Source organism: Typopeltis vanoorti, chromosome 14 (assembly GCF_054136105.1).
Source record: "Typopeltis vanoorti isolate ZY-2024b chromosome 14, IOZ_Tvanoo_1.0, whole genome shotgun sequence".
Classification (NCBI taxonomy): domain Eukaryota; kingdom Metazoa; phylum Arthropoda; class Arachnida; order Uropygi; family Thelyphonidae; genus Typopeltis; species Typopeltis vanoorti.
Genome location: NC_143562.1, coordinates 1806950 through 1820359, shown reverse-complemented (window position 1 = coordinate 1820359; position 13410 = coordinate 1806950). Strand labels below are relative to the sequence as shown.

General features: G+C 34.4%; 1 protein-coding gene across 1 annotated transcript in view; it reads left to right on the top strand.

The window, feature by feature from the left end:
- Nucleotides 1–12475, top strand: part of LOC150099121 (uncharacterized) — a 287705-nt gene extending 275230 nt beyond the window's left edge. The window contains exon 14 of the mRNA XM_090403807.1: nucleotides 10385–12475. Within this exon, the coding sequence (XP_090259933.1) occupies nucleotides 10385–10496 (112 nt within the window). The 3' untranslated portion in view covers nucleotides 10497–12475. The remainder of the gene's footprint in view (nucleotides 1–10384) is intronic.
- Nucleotides 12476–13410: the final 935 nt, after the last annotated feature.

The window sequence follows — 13410 nt, the reverse complement described above, 5'->3', positions numbered from 1 at the left end:
TTACAGACCATATAAAAAGTTGGCATCCCTTATCCGCTCTACCAAAGACCAACCACTTCCCCTAGACCTACCTGGTGTATACCAGGTCCCTTGCAGCTGCAAATTGTCCTACTTTGGCCAAACAGGCAGAACAACAAATATCAGGATTTCAGAACACCAAGACTACATCCGGTTTCACCAGTACAGCCGCTCTGGGTTGGCAGACCATGCCTTAGATACCCACCATAAAATTCGTTGGAAGAAAACAAAAATAATCCATCGCAGCAAGTTTAAATATGAAAGATTATTCAAAGAATCTTCAGCAGCTCTAAAAAACGTTCCTAACCTCAACAAATTTGGGTGCATGAAACTGCCCCAAATTTGGGAGACTTTCATTATGAGAACTTCAGCCCAACTGCCAAGACTACCAAATTAGCCCGCAAGAGGGCACCATTAGGACTTTAGGAACAAAATTAGTTTCTTACTTTCTTCCTCATTTGCTTTGTTAGTTCCTTAGTGCACATACCATATCTTTATGTTCCTGAAGATGGCAATGTGACATTGCTGAAATATAGAAGTGATTCATTAAAGTTATCTTTAATTAAATACTTCATATGCGTTGTTAATTCATAAATTAATTACCAGTTATGTCTAACCAACGTATAAGTCTTACTACTAGAACAAAGATCTGTATTTAAGTTTTGTCGATCTGTAAAACGCATATGATAAAGTGCCAAGAGTGAAGCTATTCAATACGCTGCAGTTATATGGTGTCAATGGGGCATTATATCAAGCAATACTTAGTCTTTATTTGAGTTGTAAGTCAGCAGTTAGAATTGAAGGAAGTACAGGAAGATGGTTTAATGTTAAATCTGGTGTGAGACAAGAATGTACATTATCTCCTCTGTTATTCATTATCTATATGGATTACATTATGATGGAAAGTGGTATTAAACATGATATAGAATTGGAGATGTTAATGTCAGCTCTTTGCTTTATGTGGATGATGTTATACTTCTAAATAAATCCACTACAAGTTTGCAAGATTCCCTGACTAAATTGAATAACTGCTGTAATAGATATGGTATGAAGGTCAGCAATTGAAAGACAAAGACAATGAAAATAGATAGAATCGTTGAAAATGTCAACTGCATTGTGAACGGAGAGCCTGTGGAACAAGTGAAACATTTCACCTACTTAGGCACGATTTTTAGTGAAGATGGTAAATTAAATATGGAAATAGACAACACAATCAACAAAGCTGGTATGGTAGGAAGTCAATTAAATTCATATGGAATAAGAGAGAAATTAGTTGGAACACTAAATTAGCTGTATAGAAGACAGCGTTCAAACCAGTTTTAACTTATGGATCTGAGAGCTGGGTCAGAAGTAAAACACTTGACCAAAGACTAGAGATCGCAGATATGAGAGTCCTGAGAAAAATTAGAGGTGTGAACAGATGGCATCAATGGCAATATCATATTAAAAACAACAATATTAGGAAATAACTTGACATTGTCAGCATCCAGGAATGTGTTAGCAGAGCTAACCTCAGGTGCTATGGTCACTTAAACAGAATGGGCGAGTAAAGATTAGCAAAACAAGTGTTCTCTGCCAGGTTGGCAGGAAAAAGACCGAGATATAGATGGATCGATACGGTACAAAGTGCCTTAGAAGATAGAAATATAAGATCTGATAATGTTGGAGTCTTGACAAGTAACAGACTGATTTGGAGGAAAATTGTAGATAAGAAGTTAGTAATGATGTAAATTTTTTTTTACATCGGTAAAAAAAACTGATTGGAGGAAAATTGTAGATAAGAAGTTAGTAATGATGTAAATTTTTCATGTAGTACTATCATATCCTGTACATGTCAGGAAATTGATGATGATGATGGATTTCATTTAGTGGTACATTTCTGAATAGTGATGTGATATGAAAGCACACCATTAAGTCTTTTTGACAAAGGGGGGAATTGTTTGTGAGAGTGGCTAGTAGCTTAGCTAAATGTCTAGCCAGTTTATTTCCTGGTCTAAAGAAACTGAAGCCCTTCCATGTTAAAACACCCAGGATATATGGAGCACCAAAAATTCACCAACTACACCATTATTTTCTATTGTGGATAGTAAAAATAGTCCCACATACAAACTGTCTAGAAAAAGAAATAAACAATTCTTTCCCCCTATGTCAAAAATTCTGCCCACCTATAAGTATTTTAGAATTCATATCTTAAAATTTCTGACTTAATGGTGAGAAATACATGCAGGATATTTCACATAGAAAGGGAAAATATACAATCAATTAGATGGGACAGCTTCTGTTCCACCCTTTAGCCCCCCTTAGCCAACTTCTACATAGAACACCTGGAAAAACTAGCTATCAATACAGCCACTCTCAAACCAACACTTTGGCTACACTATGTTGACGATGTACTTGCTATTTTGCACATTGGCTACATTCTTAGCACATTTAAATAGCCAACATCCAAAAATTCACTTTACAATGGAACTGGAAGCTAATAACTGTCTGCTCTTACTGGATACACTAATCACACATACAGAGAGATATTTACACAAACAATCACACCATCACCCTTCTCAATGGTATGGTATCTTAAAAACACTAACCCACAGAGCGAGAGCAATCTATTCCAATGAAAATGCTCTTGCTGCTGAACTGGCTCACTTACTCTATACCTTCTTGGCCAATGGCTGTAATCCTCCATAAGATAAACAAAATACTAAAGGCTAAAAAACCCCTCCCATTATCCACCATGGAGAACTACAAAACAGTCACCATCCCATACATTAAAGGCATATCGGAAAAGGTATCTAGAATTCTCAATAAACATCAGCTACGCACTGTATTCAGATCGTGTGTCAAATTAGCAACTCTCATCTGTTCACCGAAGGACGTCATCCCTCCTTTATCACATCCAGGAGTCTACGAAGTACCCTGCTTGCCTTTCAGTCAACCAATAGGGGTGACTGAAACAAAAAAGACAAAATCTGGTGAAATTTTTCTCAGCAATAAATACAAAATCTTATATTCAGGCAATGACAATCAGGGAAAAGAAGGTGTAGCTATAGTATTGAACACAAAATACGAGGCATCTTCTTGAATAGCAAGCAATATCAAATAGAATGGTGTGTGCAAATATCCAAATGGGGAACTATGCAATGAGAATTATTTATGCCTACAGTCCCAGAAGATTCTACTAAGGTAGAAGTCGAGGAAATTTTTGAGACTTTAGTGGAAGCAACTGACAACACAATAAAAAATGAAAAGTTATTCTTGTTGGGGATCTCAATAGCAGAGTAGGAAATGATTGTCAGACATACAAAAATATTTCGGGAAAATTTGGAGAAAAGAGCAAAGCTAATAATAATGGCAAATATCTGTTAGATTTCTGCTCAAGACATGGTATTACTAACACCATGTTCCATCATAAAAATGTGCACAAATTCATTCACATGGAGAGAAGAAGCAAGGAATAAGAAAAGTCGCATTGACTATGATATTGTTAATAGTGATGGTTTCTTCCTGATGCAGGACACTAGAATGTATAGAGGATTTGAAATTGGAAGTGATCACCATTTAGTTTTGATCAGGATAAAATTGAATTTCATATTGAAAAGAAGAACATATTAGAAAGTTTTAAAGTGAATAAAAGTTGAGCAGCTCTCAGATGTGAACTTTGAACTAAAATACACAAATATTATTCAAGAAAAAATGAAAGAATTTGAGAACAGGAACAAAACCTTTGGAGGTTCAGTGGCAAATTCTGAAAAAAACATTGACTGATTCTGCCAGAGAGGCATGTAGTGAGGTTGTCTGCAAGGATAGAAAAATCAGAATTCCATGGTGGACACAGGAAGAGGCAGTGAAGGAAAAGAAGAAAGCATATCAAAAGTTCCTGGCAAATAAGTAAACTTGTGCTCTTAGAGAATACAGAGACAAATGTAAGAAAGCTAAATACTGTGTAAAACTAGCTACACAAAAGTCTTGGGAGGACTTTGGAGAACATAGAAGATTAATATCAAGAAGGTGGCAAGATATTCTGGAGGTTGTTGAAAAGAGCTCAGAAACGGAAGAAAGACTGCTTGCTGTTAAAGGAATTAGAGATGATAAAGGCGACATGAAAACTGGTGAAAAAGATATCCTTCGTGTATGGAGTAATTATTTTGAAAAATTAGTAATCGAAACAATCATTGATAGCACAGTAATAAAAAACATTCAACCGGCATGCAATCAGGAATACATATCCATACTTGAAGTAGAAAAAGCCATCAAAAGCCTGAAATGTGGAAAAGTAGCAGGTGTAGATGATATTCAATCAGAAATGCACAAGTATGGACGTATAATGTGATTGTCTGTGAAAATACTAGTGGTGGTGGTCGGTAGTAGATGCCACTGGTGTACATGATGAAGGTAGTTTCCATTGGTGGAGAAGGGAGTTGTAGAGTAGATGCCATCCCTTGATGAGTCTTTGGACTCTCTGGTGGTGTTACCTAATAATAATGAAAGTCTTATAGCTGCACTGCATAGTTCAGAAGGCCTGAACAGAGGGACGAGAAAATATTAACAAAACAAGCATATACTCTGCCAGGTTGGCAGGAAAAATACCCAGAGGACGACAAAGATATAGGTGGATTTATACAGTAAAAAGTGCCTTTGAAGATAGAAATATAAGAGCTGATGATGTTGGAGTCTTGACAGGTAACAGAGTGATTTGGAGGAAAATTGTAGATAGGAAGTTAGTAATGATGTAATTTTTCATGTAATACTATCATATCCTGTACACCCGTTGAGGGTATATATCAGGAATTTGATGATGATTATTTCTTTTAAAAATTGACCTGGAAAGCATGTATTTTTTTATTCACCACACCACTAATTATTGAATTCTCATATAATGTGCCACATAATTATCCTCTGACACTTGCTTCATACTCTTAGCATCCTCCTCATCAGTTAATTTTTTTTTTTTATAAAATTAAAAATCAAAATTTCTAAGTGAAAAAACCTTTCCATTTCTGTATGAGACTAGCTAACTTGCATTCATTTGAAAAGCTTTTATAAAAGTTTGATTTTATTATAATATAATTTAATAATTATATAATTTGGCCTATAATTTTCAAACTGGAAACAACAAAATGGAACTGATTACAGAATATGGAAGTGTAACTCAAAACAATTTTATTACCAGTAAAATTAATACTGCAGAATGCTAAATAATTTCAACATGCATGCCTTTTGAAGCACTTAAGATGTCCAAGCGATAATCAATTTCCTTCCAAGTGTTCTCCATCATTTGCAATGTAACTGTTTCTATCACAGCAACCATTCTGGTCTTCTGTTCATTGAGGGAGGTCACAGGAGCTGGTAAACAATGTCCTTCACATCAGGAGAGTGCAGAGGCCATGTAGTCGATCCACCATGCCCAACCCAGCACCCAGAAAAATGCATGTCAAGAAATTCTCTGACAATAAGAGGACAATTGGTGATGCTCCATCTTGTTGAAACACCAGTGATCTTCCAACTGGGGTAATAGATACAGCTGTAGCATGTCCAGTCTTTTTTTTTTTTTGCAAAGAAAAAAGGCCCCAAAACTTCCGAACATGACAAAGCACACAGACCTTTCACCTTTGGACTATCTCTTTCGAATACTCGAATGCACGAGAGTTTTCTGATCCCTATATCTGCCATTTTGATTATTTACCCTCCCTGATATGCAAAATGTTGCTTCATCACTAAATAAAATATCCATCTCCGAAGGTAATTTTCATCTGCTTCAACTTTTGACAAATTGTCTTGGGCAAATTAGAATCAGTGGGGTTTATCATCTGGCTGTAAAGCCTGCACAATCTGCAGTTTGTAGGTATGCCTACAATAAAATGCGTTCTGGATTCGATCAACATCTTCCTGCGAAGTGCTGGGTCTTTCTGTTCCTTTTTGGTGCTGAATACTACCACTCTCTTGAAATTGCTTTAACCAACATCAGGTAGCATTATCTGAAGGTGAATGTTTTCCATACTGAGTTCTGTAACGATATTTCATTGTGATAACAAACTTTGTTTTGAAAAACCAAAGTATGCACATTGTTTTCTCTTGAACAGCTGCCATTTTGAAGTATGACATCATATTATCTCATCATTTATTTGAATCATATTATCTAATATGATTCAAATAAAACTTTTGAGTTATATTTTCATATTCTGCAAGCAGTTTCATTTTGTTGTTTCCGATTTGAAAATTACAGGCCATGGAAACCCCCAACAATAATTTAGAATCACCCTGTATAATATAATTTATTATAATATAATATTATTTAACATTTAAACCATGGCAGCCTTGATTTGCTAATCTTCCCAGATACCTGAATCAACTTTATTGTGCCCTGGATCAGTAAGTTTTTGATCTTATCCAAACTTGTTATACCACTGCAAACTTGCAAGTCTTGGCATTCTCATTTTGAGAAAGTGGTGATGATGGAAAAGCCTTGGAAATTCTGTTAGCTAGACCTGTTGATCTGAGACATAAAAAAAAAAAGATGAGAGGATGTGATCTCAGGTCACATCCTTTCGTCATCTTTTATCTATAAAGACTAGTGGTCTTGTTATTGGTCTGGTGAGTTGGGCCATATGATGAATACATCATTGATTTATCTTAGCCAAACTTTAGGTCATAATCTGCGCATCTCTAGGACCTTTTGGCAAACCTGTTTATGAAAACAAGTTTGCCAAAAGCAGAGAAGTGGCAAGCCCATAGCTAAGTCTTCTTTTTGTTCATAGAAGTTGTCTTGAAATTGAAAGAAAATGCTGTTGATGTATTGTTCATATAACTTCCTATAATTTCCTCCACTGAACATCACAGTGTTCAGTGGAGGAAATAATTCTTGAAGTAGTCCTATGATGTCTCTTTGGAGTATATTGGTGAACAGGTTGATGATAGGTGTGAAATGGATAAATTTAGAAATTAAGCATGCAATACAGAGAAAAAAGGCATTATGGAAGCAACATAAGAGAACTGGTAATAATCGATTCCATGAGGAATACAAAGAAACAGGCAAGGAGGGTGACTCGGTAAGGTAGCAAAAGTTCACTATGATCAGCAGTTTGCTAATAAAGCCAAAAAAAAAAAATCCTAGAGAGTTTTTTTGATATGTGGGCAGCAAAAAAAAAATAATGATTATGACAGGATGGCATTGATGGAGCAAACAGCATGAGAAGAACTGCTTTAGAGTATATAGTTGAGATATTTAATGAGCCATTCTTAAAGGTCTTTCATTCTTGTGAATGTGACATCATGGAGAGTTTGAGCTGTGGATGAGGAGAGACTGATTATGAGTGAGAAAGAGGTATATGGAAAAACTATGCAAACTTGATATTAAAATGACTCTGGGACTTAATGATATATCACTGTGTATTTTGACGGAATGATGTGCCATGGAGTTGACATCTGCCTTGACATATTTGTTTAATATGAGTCTTACATTGAATCAAGTTCCAAAGGAGTGGAAGGAAGGCAAGATTGTACCACTTCATAAAGGAGATGACAGAATTCAAGTATCAAATTATAGGCGAATCTGTGTGTCAGGTGTTGTGGTTAAAAGAGGCTGGTGAGAATCAGGATCCAGAATTTGTTGATGGATAGCATAAGTTGTAAAATACACAGAACGAGAAAAAGCAAAAGTAACGAGATAAATACACGGAAGAAGTAATAAAAACAACTACCATAGATATAACACTATAAATCACCCAAACCAGCTATCATACCTTCCCTTAAATTCATTCACACTAGATGCACTCACTACTTCTAAGGGCAAATTATTCCACTCATTCACTGCTCTCTGGAAGAAAAACCTACCTCTTATTCCTTTCTTGACTGCAAATAAATTTCACTTCCATGTGTTTTTCCCGTGTTCTCTTCCCGCCTTCCATATAACGAAAAATTTCATCAGTTGATATCCTATAACACCCATTCAAAAGGTTATAGACCTTATACTCGCAATCTGTCCGTATAATCTAAATCCTATAATCCACATATAATCTTTGTAACTTTTCTTTGCACCCTTTCCACAGCTTCTTTACACACCAAATATGTGTGCATGTCAAGGTTCGCTTTAACATCGCAATTATCCTCTCAGTTGTATTTGCAACTTTTGCTATGTGACCTTTAAACTTGAAATTCATATCCACCAATATGCCAAGATCCCCTGCCTCTTCAGTTTCTTGTAGCATTACCCTGCTAATATAATATGCTGCTGGAACTCTAATCACACCAAAGTGCATAACTTTACTCTTACTAACATTAAATTGACAGCCAGTTTCGTTTGCCCAAATTTCCAGTCTATTCACATCATTTTGTAATTGCTGAATATCAGTAGTATCTCTGATTGCCCTGCCTATCTTTGCATCATTGGCAAACAATTGCACATCTGATGTTAGATCCTTCCTGGTGTCATTAATGTATAGATTGAACAATAATGGCCCAAGGACTGAACCCTGAGGTACACCACTGGTCACCTAAAATCTTGCAGGTTCACACCCACTGTATACATATCACTTTTTGATATCTGTCTGTCATCCATCCTCTGATCCAAGTCAAGAGTTCATATTCCAATCCCATATTCTCTTTATGCAATAGTGGAATATATGAACACTTGGGCAAGCAATAATATTTTCTATAAACGCTAGGGCAACTGGTAAATGCCAGCGAGTGTATTCCCCATAAGCTCTCTGGTCAAATTTTGTACAAAACTTTCATCGTTTCTGCATTCAGCTTTGAAATAATGCTGGGATTTAATTTATGCACTTAATTTATATAGTAATATAAGGTTTTAAATTTGAAAACAAAGATAGGTTGTAGAATTCATGCTTGGTGGGGATAAATTGTTGGAGGTGGAGAAAATAAGAGATCTTGGGGTGATGGTGAATAAGGATCTAAAATTTAGAGATCAACACAACTAATTCTGGCAGTGATGCAGAGCACACTGATGTGTAGAAGCAAGAAGATTCTGGTTCCATTGTATAAAACTGGTTAGGCCACATATGGATTACAGTGCACAGATTTGGTCACCTGGTTTTCAAAAGAATGAAGAGATTTTGGAGAGGATCCAGAGGTGATTGACTGAAATAGTTTCTGTTTCTGGAATGATGAATATGAAGAAAGCTGAGATGATGCAGTTTGCAGAGTGTAGTGGATAGGAGGAAGAGATATTATAGAGGCGTACAAGTAAGGGGTTGTTATAGGATTAATGTCGAAGAGGTTTTTCATAAAATGGTGGGAGAACAAGAAATCATCTCTGGAAGCTGATGTAAGGAGGATGTGAGCAAAGGAATGAGAAGCTGGAGAGTTGTTAAAGATTAGAATACATTGTCTGAGAAAATGTTGTCTGCAGAGAATTTGAATGTGTTAAAGGGATCTCCTGGATGAGTCCTAGGATGATGATAATGATATCCAGTGATAAAATTTAGTGATAGAACTACTTGTCAAGTGGTTCTATCACTAAATGTTTTATCTTGTGAATGAAGTGTGATGTGTTTCTTATGAATGAGTCTGTCTTGCCTACAAGTGGAATTATCAGCTGTGCTAGATGCTCAGAGAGCACAGAGGTGGGTGAATATCTTACATCTGCTAGGGGTTGCAGTGGTACATCTTGCCTATGTATATCTGAGGAACCCACAAATTCTTATAATCAGAGAATATCTAGATGTGAGATGTTTTGGTGTCTTTAGGCCAGTTGACAAGGCCTTTAATTAAATTGTTGGTCTGGTTGTGGGTTTGCCATGTGGTGCCACAGTCATAGATTTAAGGGATAATATGTTCACCATCCATAGAGGTCTGAAAAGCCAACTAGCAACGTACTGTTAGCCCAAAACTTGTTTATATAATAGCTGAAATTATTGTATTTATTTACATAATAATTTCAGTTATTATAAATCTATTTTTAATTTTTAAGCATTTGGATAAACCCTTCAGAGGCTCAACTACAGGACCGGATCTTTAACAGAATAGAATAGTATTTTCATAAATATTTTTATTACTATGTTGACTCTCACTGAAAGGGACTACAGGAATATTTTGTTATAGTGGATAGTTGCTATGGTGAATTTTATTCAGAATGGTAGTCGCACCTAAAGAGTTCTAGTTAGAATATTTTGTTATAATGGTGTTTGATATAGTTGCTTAATAAACCATGCGTAAGAAATATATATGTTGTATTAAATCCAAAAAAATAGTGTTTTTTTTTTATATACGAAACATTATTTTGAGTTTTTATAGAATTTATACAAAGTAACTGGGATTATCATAGATTATTTTTAAATATTCTGTGGCTTTATAAGTACAAGTCAATATAATTAAACTTATAATAATTCATTTCCTTTTTTCATATTCCTAGTGAAGGTATTGATTCTCTGTTGGAAACTTTATTCACCTTACCAGGAGTGAATGATATAGTGATAAATTTGCTGCTTCGTCGTACATCTAGGCTGTCAGTTGTGGCTACATAACATTGATCCGTACACTTCATAAAACTACACTAAGAAGCAGAAGCACAGGAAATTCTAGTCCAGTTGGGTATTTGTGGCTTGACTGCATCTTCTTGTGATATGAAATACCATTGCTACTTATTGTGACAGTAAATGAATGGTGTATCTGTACAGAGAGAGAGAGTGTGTGCGAGCAAGTAATTTGGATAACTTTGTGAAATTGTGTAGTAGTTTTTTTTTTTAATTTAAGGCCATTAATTGTTTTTTGCCGTAGTACCTTGCACATCCTTTTCGATGCAGCAATCATAAGATATTTATAGTCATTATTGTGATAATGTTTTGATATATATATTTTATTTTTTTATTTTGTCTATTGTAAAATTTTCATATTTTCAACCAATTATGTTTAATACCTCCTTATTGTCATGGCATATAGAGATGTTTATTATAAATATTGCTATAATATATATATATATATACACACACACACACATACCATATTTTTAAATATTTTGATAGGTATCATTACTGTCATTAATACTAATATATATTATCTTCTGAATAAATTTCATAAACGGCGATTTTTCTTAAAGTTGAAAGCTTCATTGTTTAGCAAGTTATCATGAAAAAATTTTAAAAAAATGAAAATATTTGTATAATACATCTGTGTGATATGGTATTATTCAAATGGTGCTAAACATTATATCCCATCAGAAGACTGGTAATATTTTCATACAGATTGCACCCTGACCCTAGAATATCAAGAAGGAAATGCATTTACATCTAAAAATCAACTTGAACTACATTAACCTTTCAGTTTTAGTGTGAACAGCTTTTACCTGGTGGTTTAGAGATGCTTAGCAAAAGAATTGCTACTGAGTTATAGAAGAATGATCATTCCATAGCACATAACATTCTTCTGTAGTCATGAAAGCATTTTAGCTAATGGTATAATAGTCATATATGTCCCTGTTGTAAAGATATTGAACATCATCCTGTGTGAAAAAAATGCAATTCAGATTCATGAGTATTCATAATTGCAGTAAATGTGGTCTAGCAGCTTTGTATTCTAGAACATGTACTGGTGATGCACTGATTACTGAGTTGTCAAACTGCATTTGAGCAAGAGGTACTTATGGTAATACTTTATTTGTTGAGTGCACATTTGAGATAAGTAATTTCATTAATTTTTAATGAAGCTTAAGTCTGCCTAAATTTGTGAGCAGTCTGGGGGGGGGGGTCTGATATTTACATTTACCCTCTACCCAGACTGCCAAATCTGATATTTCTTGTGTGTAATGGCTATATATTTCTTGATTCAATATGATTGAATTCTTTTCATCCCCCCCCTGAATAATTGTACTGCTGCTATTAGTCTTAACTTATAATATTTTTAATGACTCTGAACTTATTGCAACGTGGTCATGTAAAACCATAATCTTGTCATTTCACATAGTGATTGAATTAAATTCTGTTCATCTGAATCATGTTTATATGTGTAGTAAAGGCCACAGTCTTGATGGCTGGGAGATTAAAATCTACTTTCAACAAGAAACTGCAAAGCTTTTGGCAATGTATTCCCTATATTTCAACATTAGGCTAAAATTAAGAGTATTAATTTTGCATACCTAGATATGTATTTTTTGAAGGCAGGAATGATATAATATTTTGTACAGGACTTAATGAAGTCCCAAACACTAATTCTTTTCAACTTTCAAAAAATACATATCCAGGTATGTCATTTATCCTCCTTAAGAAACATGTTTAATTGCTTAAACTTAACTAGAAGTTGGAATACAGGGATGGTCCCTTACAAAAAGCTCTACTTTTTCTTGTTAATTATCTAATATTAGGAGCTACATAAAAATGCAAAAAGTCCAAATTATCAATGTATTTCAGTCATAAAATCTCCTTCACTGCATATGAAATTTCTCTTTTGAAATAAGTATAATATATTCTAAATGTGATTTCTCCAAAAAAATAAAAATTATTTTTCAACTAGCCTCTCTTTATTATAACTATAGCTGTATTTCCATAACTGTAAATTTAGCTGGATGCTATTTTGTACTTGACTGCACGAAAAGTACTATTAGCAAATTGCCTTTAATGCATGAAATACTGCAACCTTCTTGCACATCTCATCACAAAGTAGTAAAAAATATCTTTTATTCCTACATCCATTCCAGGAGGCTTAGCTGTATTTACCATTGATTTGTTTTGCTTATGAAAATACAGAAATGAAATTTGTATATTAACCATAACTAAATAACAAAATAATTTAACATAACAAAATAACTAAATAACATAAAATAATTTCCATGTATTTTGGAAAAACTGTTTTCCAAAATACATGGAAATTATTTTACACTGTTTCTGTACCTATTTTGTTAATACAAAACAGGTACAGAAACAGTGTAAAAAGGATATCAACATATCCTGGAGCTGATATTGACTCAGACCATAATTTGCTTGTTATGGAATTAAGAATACGATATAAGAAAATAAACAAAGGTAAAAACAACAAAAGGTGGAACCTTGAAAAACTCGAAGGAGATGTACGTAGGAAATTCAGAGAAGAACTGGAAAATAAAATAAGGAACAAAGAGAATATATCTGAAGAAACTATGGAATCAACTGAAAAATTTGATATATGAAACAGCTGCTGAAGAGATAGGTTTTGTGGAAGGGAAAAGAATTAAAAAGCCATGGATTGCAAATGAAATGATAAGAAAAATGGAAGAAAGAAGAAGATGGAAAAATGTAAACACTGAAGAGGGAAGAAGAAAATACAAAGTATTAAATAATGAACTGAGAAGAGAAACTGATAAAGCAAGAGAGGAATGGTTGAAAACAGAATGCAAAGAAATTGAAGAAATGGAAAAAAAGGGGGCGATATAAAATGTTTGAAAAAGCAAAAGAAATTACAAATATTAAA